General features: G+C 37.7%; 1 protein-coding gene across 1 annotated transcript in view; it reads left to right on the top strand.

Moving 5' to 3' along the window:
• Positions 1–14074, top strand: part of LOC150077286 (liprin-alpha-1-like) — a 1048988-nt gene that overhangs the window by 528607 nt on the left and 506307 nt on the right. The window contains exon 11 of the mRNA XM_090386159.1: positions 6877–6968. Coding sequence (XP_090242285.1) covers positions 6877–6968 — 92 coding nt within the window. The remainder of the gene's footprint in view (positions 1–6876; positions 6969–14074) is intronic.

Below are 14074 nucleotides of genomic sequence, written 5' to 3'. Positions count from 1 at the left end.
TAGCCACTGGCAGAGGTGAAAGTGATTCTTGCACTGCTTCTATTGGAATGAGCAGCAGCCTGGAAAACAAGATGCAGAGTATTCCAGAGACTGCTGGGAGTCATTGCGGTACAAGAAAATACACATGGGTTGTGTTAGGGTAGCAAAGAATAGGAACAGGTGCATATATACTTGCATTTACGCCAATGCTAGGAGTTTGGTAAATAAATTTGAGGTATTGCTCAAAACATCAAAGGCAGATATTGTTGGGATATCAGAGACGTGGTGTCAGACAGATATAAGGAATGCAGAACTGGAAATTGGGGAGTACAATGTGTACAGAAAGGATAGACAGGATAGGAAGGGAGGAGGGGTTATGCTATTAGTTAAGAAACACATAAAATCCAAGGAAGTGAAGCCAGTCGACATCACTGGACAGTGCAGTGTCGAGTCAGTTTGGTGTGACATAAGCATTGGGAGATCAAAATTCAGAGTAGGAGTGTGCTATAGGCCTAATGATTCTGATGAGTATAATAAGAAACTGTGCAGGGAAATAGAGTGGGCCAGTAAATCTGAGAGTCTTATAATGGGAGATTTTAATTTCCCAGATATTGACTGGAAATTGTGGGTTGGTCACTCACACACTAGCAATGCTTTTGTGGATTTATTGGATGATTGTTTTCTACATCAGCATGTTCTGGAGGCAATTAGAGGGAGTAATACTCTTGATTTGATTATCAGTAGTGATTCTTCATGCATTAAGAAACTGCAGATAAAGGAACCACTAGGGGGCAGTGATCACAGTGTGCTGAAGTGGGATTTACTCAAGGAGGTAACTACTATCAGGGGTAAAGGGAAGGGTTATTGCTTTCATAAAGGCGACTACGATGGTCTGAGACAGTATTTAAATTCTATACATTGGGACCAACTGATGATGTTACCAACAGCAAAATCAAAATGGGAAGCATTCAAAGAACTTATCTTGGAAGCTGCTAGGCTTTAAATACCAACTAAGAAATATTGTTCAAGGTTTAGGCCTAAATGAATGTCAGATGAACTAATGAGACATATGGCAGAGAAGAAAAATGCATGGGATACATATAAATTAACATGTGACACAAGCCTATGATAGATATAAGTTGATCTGTAACCAAGTTACAAAGGAGGTTAGGCAGGCGAAGGCAGATTACGAGAAATCTTTGGCAAAGGATGCAAAGAAAAACAGCAGAGTTCTTTATTATGTAAACTCTAGAAGGAAGGGATGAATCAGATTGGTCCACTTGATATCGATGGTTCAACTGTTGATGATCGTGCTCAATGTAGCTAACAAACTAAATGAATATTTTGCATCGACATTCACACATGAGGAGTTATTCAGCGAGGGGAGTGCCAGAGGTGTATTCAACTTTGGCAGTAAGCTAGATAATCTTGTAATAACTGAGAGTAAGGTGGAGGAGAAATTGTTGAAGATAAACACAAGAACAAGAAACACACCTGAGATGGATGGGATCTATCCAGTTATATTAAAGGAGTTAGCAAAGGAAGTAAGCAAACCCTTAGCCATAATTATGAGAGTTTCCTTGGACTCAGGGGAAGTATCCATAGACTGGAGATGTGCAAATGTGACCTCAATTCACAAAGGAGGATCAAAGACTGGCACAAGTAATTATAGACCTGTGAAGTTAACTTCTGTTCCAGGAAAATTAATGGAGGCACTGGTTAAAGAAGCGCTGTAGGATCATCGAGACAAGACTTCAGTTATAGCTCGGACACAGCATGGTTTTGTTAAGGGAAAGTCTTGCCTGACCAATTTGATTGGATACTATTATGCAGTCACAAAAGAACTGGGAATAACTTTGATATTATATACTTGGATCTTAGAACAGCTTTTGATACTGTTGCTCATGGAAGATTGCTGCACAAATTGGAGCAGTGTGGCATTGGAGGTAAATTGCTGCTATGGATAAAGGGGAGAAGACAGAGAGTGGTAATCAATGGACACTGCTCATCGTGGACTAATGTTATTAGTAGAGTCCCTCAGGGTTCAGTGTTGGGTCCATTGTTGTTTTCTGTATTTATAAATAATATTGATGATGGTATATCAAGCTTAATGTCCAAGTTTGCAGATGATACAAAAGTTGGCGGGGTTGTTAAGAACACTACTGACGCTGTGCTGCTGAAACAGGATCTAGAAAGGTTGAGCAGATGAGCTGAGAGGTGGCAAATAAAGTTTAACATTGACAAATGTAAAGTACTACATATGGGAAACAGCAACTCTGGAGCAATATATCAACTCTGTGGCACTACACTGACAGTGGTAAAGAATGATAGGGTCCCGGGGGGTGGTTGTGCAGGCAGATATGAAATTCACTGAGCAGTGCAGATGGGCTGCAAGAGTAGCTCATCTTGTCAATGATATACAATGATATACAGGTAATTTTTCTAGCAGGGATAAGGAGGTGATTATTCCTTTGTATAAGGCAATGGTCAGGCCACACCTTGAGTACTGTATACAGGTCTGGAGGCCTCATTTCAAGAAGGATGTAGAGCTGCTGGAACGAGTACAGAGAAGGGCAACAAGATTAGTGAATGGAACAAAGGGTTGCTCTTATGAAGAAAGGCTTAAGTTTTGCAAATTACAGTGTCTGAAGACTAGGCACCGGCGAGGCGATTTGACAGAGGTGTATAAAGCCTTGAATGGTTTGAGCATGCTCAATACTGATGGGATTCTTCCTCTTGCTCAGAATAATCACCTGAGAGGGCATAAATTCAAATTGAGGAAAGACAGATGTATAATAGATGTGCGGAAATTTGCCTTTATACAGCGGGTAGTTTGTTGGTGGAACAGATTTCCATCCCTTGTTGTGGAAGTTGATAGCCTTAATAAATTTAAGGTTCAGCTGGACAGGTATTTCAAACGAATGGAGGGCTGAAGTGGAAGTTGTTTTTTTTTTTTTTTTTTTTTTTTGGCTGATTCTGCATAAGCTTGCTTTCTTGCATCATATGCCTCTACTAATGCTAATGCTAGGTCACCTGAAATCACATAGAATTGATTAAGAAAGGAAATAACAATGTCAGCAATGATGTCCAGATGGATAATGTCAAGTTGTGCCTTTTGATTAAGATCCCTAGTGGCAAGAAAGGATGTTTCCAACAGATTTGTGACAGGGAGATTCCCTTCTTCCCATAGTATGCATTTGAAAACTAAACTAGAAGGATCTGCTGGGTAAGGACAGAGAGCAATGATTTTTGCATAATTTTTAATAGGGAAGATGAGATGGAAAGGAAGGCCTTCAAAGCCAAAAGATTTTCAATCTTGGGAACTGGAAATATCTGGTGTTGTATTTCCTGGGGAAAGGATCACTCTCAAACATCTGTTGAAAGTGGAGGTATTGAGGGTCCAAGGTGTTGACACTAGAAAGCTTGATAGTGTCCACAGGATAAAGCTAGTTGGTTAATTATCTTTTTAAGATGATGTGTTTTGAAGTTAAAGGAACTGATGGGGCTTTTTTTGATAGATATTCTGTAGCCAGTTTGAGGACTGGTTCCTTCCCAGGTGGGAACCTGGGAAAGAACCAACCCTACAAATCAAGCCAAAGCCACTCACTGGGTCAAGAGATTGAGAGAAAGAAGGATTATTTTTTGATATAATGTTCTTGCCTAAAGAAATAGAAGAAAGGAATTTTTCAATTTTAGTCTTACAAATTTATTTCTAGTTATCTTCATAGTTTTCACCATTGGAATCAGAGCGCTGTTTAGTTTCTATAAGTAGTTTTTGTATCTTCGTGAATGTTTCAGAAAGCCAGATTGTGGGATTTTCAGAAATCTGGGAATCCCACCATAATTTGGGAAAAGTTTAAAATCATGTGTATACACAGTAAACTAATCAAATTTATTATAGTGTCATTATTTCATTACATCTCACATTGTGAATGCCTTCACAATGAGTTGCCTTTTCAATTATATTTGAATAAATAATGCTTCTCCAATAGAGAAGATTAGTGTTACTTATTCTCAGTGGATACTGCCACACAGACAGCCATTTTAAGGCTATTTGGCCACTTAGAACTTTGGGCTATTTGGTATTCACAATTTAGAATTTAATGAAATGATGCCACTATAATAACTTTATTTAATTCAATGCTATAGACATGATGCATTTGCACTAACTCATAAATTTTCCTGCAGTCTAAGGCTTTTGCTCTGAATTTTTATTAAGTATTACACTACTAAACACCATTTGGCATCTCTCATATTGTGGACTTAATTTCACAACTGGTTGTCGGCTGTCAGAAGAATGGTATCTCCAAAATAACACAGCAGTGTTATCTGGACCTGAACTGCCAACACAATAGAAATAAATAAATATGTGTCATTTTTGTACAGCCCTCCATGGTAGCCTCATCAGCATGATATGTCACTGCCTGCCATTTGCTTGAAGAAGTCTGGGTTTGATTCTCCTCAATGACTGGAGAAATTTTCTAAAGTTCTCTTTATTGAGGGCTCTAGTTAATAGCAGTATTTATTTATTTAGTTTGTACTGACCATATTCAAATGCTTCATCCCCAAGTCTTTATTGCACTACTCACTTCAAATAAAAAGCACTTCCCCAATAGAGAAGCATATTGCTCTTTATTAAAAATGTATACATTTTAAATATTAAACATGAAATAAAACCTAATCCACAAATACGGAACTCTAGTATAATTTAGAATCATCAAGAAGAAGTAATATACTTTGTAGGTTGCAAATTGCAAAATCAATTATTAGCCAAAGAAAAATCCTCATCTTACATTTTGCCAGTTTCAACTGTCAGTGAAACACATGAATTCTACTGGTTAAATTCATGACTACTTTGCTTCCAGAGTTTATGTAATAATCAGAATGCATCTACCCTTCTGCAGATATATAGGAAACTATTTTCTTTTATGCAAAAAAATCCACTTTGATAAACAGATCTAACAAAACATCAGTTACATAAAGCAACCTGGATAAGACACAATTTGTTATTTGGCATTGATGCCTTTGTGTCATAAAACCTTGAAGCAGCAGCAGCAGCACCACCACCAACAGCAACAAGAAATTCCACCCCATCTTGAATAAACAAGATCTCACTAATTCACTCCATAGAAAATAAACTGTTCAGTTCTAAATTCTCGGATATATTGGAATTTGTGTAAATGAGCTCACAGATCAAGTTGCAAAGGAAATGCCTAATAGTGATGTAACTCACTTTTAGGTCCCATTCGTTGATTTTAAGCTTATAATATGGCATGAGTGTTCTAATAATTCTGTAATTTGAGCTACACTTAGCAAATCATCTTTTCTGAATTGTGAGCAGCATTTGTCTCACATAAACATGAACAAATTTTGTTAATGTAATGGGGTAGTTTTTAAGACTATGAGTTGAGATGGCATTAAATTATACTGTTCATTTTATTTTATGCTCTGAACACAAAATTTATAGAAATATTTTACATTAGAATATGAGTTCTTATGAGTTTTCTTTTATCATCAGTTTGCAAAAGAAGAATACACTAGAACCAGTGAATACTGCAACTAAATTAATTTTAATAAGGTAAAGAAGCTTTCAGGGTAACGAACCCCTTCCTCAGCAAGTAAACATAACATAAAACATTAGGAATGGAATAAACTAAATAAGCAGTGCATGCTCAGATTTCTGGAAGAGCGCATGCACATGAGTGTTCAATCACTTACTATGTCAGATCAGGTGATTGTTGCTGGTACCCATCGCATATGGGATGACTGCCAGCATTGGTTGTGCTTTAACACTACAAACTCCAAAATTGGGTATAGTCTTGTACCTCTGCTGTGGTTTAAAACTTTGTGACAGCTATATATGTTTAGGGACTTTAACCATAGACAGCAATAGTAGTGCCTAGATTGGTCGATCACCTCATATATATCAGTGGTTCTACTGTATTCTTCTTTTGCAGACTATGGAAGTCAGTGCCACAGGCCCATTCTCTTTTATCATCAGTTGTTCATACTGACATATATCATTAGTAATGTAAGTTATTTTGTTTTGTTTTTTCCCCTTCAAATTAAAAAAAAAGCCTATATGTTTTGTTGCACTACCTTCTCTAGTGTTTTTCTGTGGTGATTCACTTTTATTCGAGAATTCGAGAATAGATATTATGACCAGAGTCAAAATTCTGTATTTACAGATTACGATTATCGTTTACTCCAGCTCTGATGTAATCTGTCCCAAAAGAATATTTATACAATCACTTACCATTTCTCTTGAAAGTATTGATAAACTAATTTAATGTAATTTGTTGCAATGAAATTGCATCCTTGTCATATCTGTGAGTAATGGTTAAATCTGGATAGCTTGGATTTATGTTTAGCAATTTCTTATTGCATGTACTCCTTCCCCCAACCTATCCCAACCTTTTAATAAGGTTGGGATAGGTTGGGGGAAGGAGTTTTTCCCAATAAGCCGAATTTCCCAATAAAGGGAAATTCGGCTAATTTGCAAAAGTAAAAAATTCTTTTTTAGTTATTCTTGGATTTTCTTCTGCATAAGAACTTAATGCTTTCAGATTGATTTTCTTAATATAAAAAGAAGTTTACATCTTTTGTCTTTTGATTTCATATTATTATAGACTATTGTGGATTTGCATTTAATTAAAGACAATTTGTTGCTTCCAGTTCAATGAAAGTGAAATGATTTATGGCCACTTTTCTTCTAGTATGTTTCTGTCTTGATATAATTTTTATTTTTAGCTGCTACTTGATAACTAAGACTTAAATTTATAGTTGCCCAAAAATAAGTAATTAGTTTTTTGAATTAATCTGTTCAGAATTAATGGCCTTCTGTTATATCAATTGAATTAAATGAGGATAGCTTAAAATTTGCAAACACTTTTACAGGAAAAAATTCTTAGCGAACTTGCAAAAATGAGAAGTGAAATGGATTCCTTGAGGCATGATCTTCAAACATATAGAGCAGAAAGTTTAGCAAGGTATTACTTTTTCTGAAAGTTATAATTTTTTAATGGAAAAATTGCTCACTATTCATAAATATTCCACTAACTAATAAAAATTTGGAAAACTAACTTACGTTTTTTTTTTTGGCTTGTGCAGCATAAGCCTCAGGCTTCCTTGCACTATGTAGCTAATAATAAAATAATACCAGCTAAGAAATAGTGTTCAAGGTTTAGGCCTAAATGGATATCAGATGAATTAATGTGGCTCGTGGCAGAGAAGAAAAATGCATGGGAAGCATATAAATTATCAGGCAACACAGAAGCCTATGCCAGATATAAACTAGTCTGTGATCAAGTCACAAAGGAGGTTAGGCAGGCAAAGGGAGATTACGAGAAATCTTTTGTAAAGGATGCAAAGAAGAAGAACAACAAAGAATTTTTTACCTAATGCCACAGATGTTTTGACTATTGATGATCCTACTCAAATAACTGATAAATTGATTGAGTATTTTGCATCTACCTTCACACATGCAGATTTATTCAAAGAGGGGAATGCCAGAGGTTTATCAAACTCTAACAGGGAACTAAATGATTTTATAGTAAATTGGAGAAAAGTGGAGGAGAAATTGTTGAAGTTAAACATAAGGAAGGCACCTGGGGTGGATGGGATCTATTCAGTTTATATTAAAGGAGGCAGCAAAGGAAATAAGCAGACTCTTAGCCATAATTATGAAAGCTTCCTTGGATTTAGGGGGAGGTCCCCATGGACTGGTCGTATGCAAATGTACCACTAATTCACAATGGGGGATTAAAGGGTGACATGGGTAATTACCCCTAGCTTGTAGCTGTGAAGGGTATTGTGTACAGCGGCGTGTGCGTTATATATGCAATGAAGAATTATTCTTCTTCTACAGACCTGTTAGTCTAACTTCTGTTCCAGGGAATATAATGGAGTCACTGGCTAAGGAAGCAATGCAGGATCATCTAGACAAGGCTGCAGTTATAGTTCAGACACAGCATAGCTTTCTTAAGGGGAAGTTTTGTCTGACAAAATTTGATTGGATACTATGATGTGGTCACAAAGGAATTGGTTGCAAAGAATAATTTTCATATATCATATACTTGTATTTTAGGAAAGCTTTTGATACTGTGGCACATGGAGGACTACTGGAACAGTATGACATTGAGGGCAAGTTGTTACAATGGATAAAAGAATGGTTGAGTGGGAGAAGACAGAGAGTGGTTATCAACGGACACTGCTCTTCATGGACTAATGTTATTAGTGGAGTCTCCCAGGGTTCATTGTTGGTCCCATTGTTGTTTTCAGTATTTATCAATAATATTGATGAAGGTATATCAGGGTTAATGTCAAAGTTTGCAGATGATAAAAAGGTTGGTAGAGTTGTTAATAACAGTATGCTGATGCAACAGAATCTGGAATAGTTGAGCAGATGGGCTGAGAAGTGGCAACTGAAGTTTAACAGTGACAAATGCAAAGTGCTGCATATGGGTAGCAGTAACACTAGATAGATGTACCAACTGGAAGGTGTTACACTCAGGATAGTGGTGAATGAGAGAGACCTCGGGGTAATTGTGCATTGAGATATGAAGTTTTCTGACAGTGCAGACAGTCATGGGGTCTTGCGAATGATGTACAGGAATTTTGCAAGCAGCGATAAGGAGGTGATTGTATAAGGCAATGGTCTGGCCACACCTTGAGTACTGTATACAGGTCTGGAAGCCTCATTTTAGGAAAGATATAGAGCTGTTGGAACGAATATGGAGAAGGACAAAGAGATTGGTGAGTAGAACAAAGGGTTGGTGTTACCAAGAAATGCTTAAGTTCTGCAAATTTTAGCTTCTGGGGACTTAGGCACCTGTGAGGTGATCTGAATGAGGTATATAAGCTTTGAGTGGATTAAGCAAGCTCAGTGCTAATGAGATTCTTCCTCTTGTTCAGATTACCTCAGATTATCACTTGAGAGGGCATAAATTCAAATTCAGGAAAGAGAATTGTAGAATAGATGTGCAGAGATTTTCCTTTAGGCAGCGGGTGGTTTGATAGGTGGAACAAACTTCCATCTCTTGTAGTAGTGGAGGTCAGCAACTTAAATATTTAAGTTCAAGGCAGAACTAGACAAACATTTGGAGTAAATGGATAAGTGAAATGGGAAGGGTTTTTTTTTTTTTTTTTGGCTCATGCTTCTAAGCTTTCTTGCATCTTATGCCCTAATGCTAAACTGAACCCTGGAGAACTCCACTAATAACATTAGTCCATGAAGAGCAGTGTCCATTGATTACCACCCTGTCTTTTCCCATGCAACCATCCCTTTATCCATGGTTCTCAAAAAGTCAGATAGTTTTTCATCCGTGTGGATTAAAAACCTCTTCATTCAACCAGCAGTGAATGTGTTAATGGCTATTTTTATTTTCAAATTTAAGTTGCTTTGGTGTGCAAACCTCCTTGTGATTTGATTACAGACTAGCTTATATCTACTACAGTCTTCTATGTCACCTGATAATTTATATTGATTCCATGCATTTCTCTTCTCTAGCATAAGTCTCCTTAGTTAATTTGACATCCACTTAGGCTTATAACTTGAACAGTATTTCTTAGTTGGTATGAAAAGCCTATTAGCTTCCATGATTAATTCCTTGAATCCTTCTCATTTTAGAACTTGCTGTTGGTAATGTCATCAGTTTATTTAATTGTATAGAATTTATAAATCTATCTGAGACCACTATAGTCACCTATACAAAGTCAATATCTGGAAAGAGCAGTTTGTAATACATGGCAGTACAAAAATAGCCTTGGAAATTGCACACAATAGCATTGTGTTAAAGTATGGAAACCTCATCTGAAAAAAAGAACAACTTCTTGAAAGGGTTCAAAGGACGACCGTATGAGGAAATACTCAGATTATGTGGGCTACAGAGCTTGGCAACCAGGCACTTCAGAGGTGACCTAATTGTTGTTTATAAAGCTCTGACAGGAATTGATAAAAAAATAAATGAAAGTGGAATTTTCACTGTTATAAAGAATTCCAGAACTAGGGGCCATAAATTCAAATTACAGGGGTTGAGGTTTAGATTAGATTGTAGGAAGTTTTCTTTTAGCCAGTATTGTTGATTCCTGGAATAAGTTGCCATTACAGATAGTTGAGGCTGATAGTTTGAATAAATTCAAAGGGCAACCTGGATGGTTATGTGCATGAGGAGGGAAGAATATAATTTGTATTTTCTTATCTACTTCTTAGTGTTTTTTTTTTTTTTTATGTTTGCCAGTGCAGTAAAAGTCTGTGGCTTCCTTTCACTATATGGCTATTACTATTTGTCTAATTTGGGCTTACAAGTGCCTTTTGGATAAATTTCTGGGAATTTGAGCCCAGAAGTTGATAAAATTAAATAAAGTGATACATAGATTGATGTAGACGATATTACTGAATCATAAAAAAGTAATTGGTGTAACCCCCCCATTATTTTTATGATTTTTATATAATGAGTGCAAGAGAGAATATACATATATACACTGGTGTTCAAAAAAAGTGCAGACCACTTAAAATTGTAATTGTTGTCCAAATAACTTAAATACTTATGTTATTGCATCAGATAAGATTGACATATTATATCATCGATAAGATTAATATTATGTCATAGGTGATTGACATAATATTGCATCAGCTGTTACTTTCAGCTATATAAGCACGCTCTGCAAGAGTTGCAGTCATTCCTTGCTTGTGTCAGGATGGCGAGTAATGTGCAGTTGACACCACGAAGAAAGAATGCTATTGTTGCTTTACATGAGAAAGGATGTTCTTCCCGTCATATTGCTTATAGAGGTTCTTGTAATCAGCTGACAGTGAATAGACTTCTTTCCAAACTCAAGAATACTGGTTCAGCTGGAAGTAAAAAAGGAACAGATGCAAATGAGTCTATACGCCAAAACAGGACTGCGTTTTGAAGCTCTTATACCTTAAAAACCATAAAGCTTCTTTGTCTGAGCTAAAAAGAGAAAGGGAAGAACCTACAGGAGTTGTAGCAAGTGCAGTAACAGTCAGAAGACACTTCTTCAGAAATGGACTTTTGTAGCCCAGCATTATCATTAGTAGAGGCATATGACGCAAGAAAGCAAGCTTATGCAGTATCAGCCAAAACAAAAACCCACTTCCACTTCACCCCTCTGTTCGTTCAAAATAATAAGCTGAGCCTTAAACTTATTTAGGCTATCAACCTCCACGACAAGGGATGGAAGTCTGTTCCACCAACCAACCACCCGCTGGCTAAAGGCAAATTTCCGCACGTCTATCCTACATCTGTCTTTCCTCAATTTGAATTTATGCCCTCTCAGGTGATTATTCTGAGCTAGAGGAAGAATCCCATCAGCATTGAGCATGCTCAAACCATTCAAGGCTTTATACATCTCTATCAGATCACCTCACTGGTGCCTAGTCTCCAGACACTGTAATTTGCAAAACTTAAGCCTTTCTTCGTAAGAGCACCCCTTTGTTCCATTCACTAATCTTGTTGCCCTTCTCTGTACTCGTTCCAGCAGCTCTACATCCTTCTTGAAATGAGGCCTCCAGACCTGTATACAGTACTCAAGGTGTGGTCCGACAATTGCCTTATATAAGGGGATAATCACCTACTTATCCCTGCTAGAAAAATTCCTGATATACAGGAAATGATATACAGGAAAAATTCCTGTATATCATTCACAAGACACTATGAGCTACTCTTGCAGACCATCTGCACTGCTCAGAAAACTTCATATCTGCCTGCACAATTACCACCAGGTCCTTTTTTTGTTCTCTGCCATTGTCAGTATAGTACCATAGAGTTGATACGTCACTCTGGGGTTTACTGCTTCTCATATGTAGAACTTTACATTTGTCAATGTTAAACTTCATTTTCCCCCTCTCAGCCCATCTGCTCAACTTTTCTAGATCCTGTTGCAGCAGTAGCATACTGTCATTAGTGTCCTTAACAAACCTGCCAACCTTCATATCATCTGCAAACTTGGACATTAAGCTTGATATACCATTATCAATATCATTTATAAATACAGAAAACAACAATGGATCCAACACTGAACCCTGAGGGACTCCACTAATAACATTAGTCCACAATGAGCACTGTCTATTGCTTACCACTCTGTCTTCTTCCACTCAGCCATCCCTTTATCCATAGCAGCAATTTGCCTCTAATGCAACATTGTTCCAATTTGTTCAGCAGTCTTCCATGGGCAACAGTATCAAAAGCCTTTCTAAGATCCAAATATATGATATCAAAGTTATTCCCTGCATCCAGTTCCTTTGTGATGACCACATCATAGTATCCAATCAAATTCAGCAAGACTTTCCCTTAACAAAACCATGCTGTGTCCGAGCTATAACTGAAGTCTTGTCTAGATGATCCTTCAGTGCTTCTTTAACCATTGTCTCCATTAATTTTCCTGGCACAGAAGTTAAACTAACAAGTCTATAATTACTTGTGTCACCTTTTGATCCTCCTTTGTGAATTGAGGTCACATTTGCACATCTCCAGTCCATGGGTACCTTCCCTGAGTCCAAAGAATCTGTCATAATTATGGTTAAGGGTTTGCTTTCTTCCTTTGCTGCCTCCTTTAATATAACTGGATAGATTCTATCCATCCCCGGGTGCCATTTTTATGTTTATCATCAACAATTTCTCCTCCACTTTCCGGTCCCGGGTGCCAAGTGTTCCGTGGCCAAGCGATCTCAGTGCGTTTTTCCAAGCGAATTATCCAAAGAGCTTTTGCCAGTACATATTCTGTTTATTTCTGAATACAGTTTTCTTCATTTCATTTTATATTTCAGTAGCTCTTTCGCTCTACAAGTAGTAGGCAAAGGCCCAGAAAGGAAAGACACCTTTCTGTTTCTTTTTCCTCTATTACTAACACAACTAATAGCCGCTTGGTCACCTCGTGGCACTGCTCCTGCCTCCCCGTGGCGGGGCCGGTAACCTGGGTGGTAAAGACAAACCCCCAGGGCCAAAAGTAGCCGACATGGATATAAGTAACTATCCACTGTTAGAGCCCTCGAGCTCAAGGTCAGAAATTCCTGACATTGACCATGACTCCAATCGTCCAAAGCGACTAAGGACGGAAAATCAGAATAAAGACGTGCCGGCATTTCTTATAATGCACTTGTTATCCATGCAACCTGTTGGCAAATTATCGCCTTTTCTTATACAGAAATGTTTGGAATCGGTTTGTGGATCTCCTAAAATGGTTAAGTGTCTCCAATCTGGAGACCTTCTAATTGAAACTTCTAAGACAACTCACTCAGAGAAGCTGTTAAAGTATTCCAGTGATTTAACAGTTAACAGTATTCCATTTAACAGTATTCCAGTGACAGTTACGCCCCATAACACCCTTAACACCTCTAGAGGCGTTATCAGCGAATGGGACTTGCTATCTGTGTCAGAAGAAGAGATAATGCAAGAACTCAGGGAACAAAAAGTGACTCAAGCGCGGAGAATAATGACCAAAAAAGATGGCAACCTACTACCAACCAGGTCCATCATTTTGACATTTAGCACTCCGACTCTTCCATCTTCTGTTAAAGCAGGTTATTTAAACTGCAAGATTCGGCCCCTACATCCCAAATCCCATTCGCTGCTTTAAGTGCCAGAAGTATGGCCATTCTCAGACGGCATGCCGAGGCGATGCTGTGTGTCCTATTTGTGGCTCTAAGGAGCATTCCCAAGGTGACTGTACAGCTACCACTCCTACTTGCCCTAACTGTAAAGGAAGCCATCCTGCCTTTTCTAAAGCATGTGACCTTTGGAAAACAGGCAAACAAATCCAGAAATATAAGGTAGAGCATAAAGTCACATACCCAGAAGCAAGGAAGCAAATTCTGTTAACCATGCCTAGCCGATCATACGCATCGGTCACTAAAAATAGCCGGTCAATTTCAACTCAAATAGATGTCTCCATAGAACCAAACATTTCATTTGCCACCTGGGCCAAAACTTTGCTAACGTACAATAAAAAATCTACAGTTAATGAAACTAGCAACACACCAATCAGTATCCCAACTGATGCCATCTCAACCTTGCCCGAACGAACAAAATCTGTTAGTGTTGAAAATAAAAAGACAACGAAACCACGCCATAGC

This window comes from Mastigoproctus giganteus, chromosome 12, assembly GCF_048544385.1.
Source record: "Mastigoproctus giganteus isolate SK-2022 chromosome 12, ASM4854438v1, whole genome shotgun sequence".
Taxonomy (NCBI): Eukaryota; Metazoa; Arthropoda; class Arachnida; order Uropygi; family Thelyphonidae; genus Mastigoproctus; species Mastigoproctus giganteus.
The sequence above is the reverse complement of the archived record's forward strand: the minus strand, read 5'-3'. Positions and strand labels throughout refer to the sequence as shown.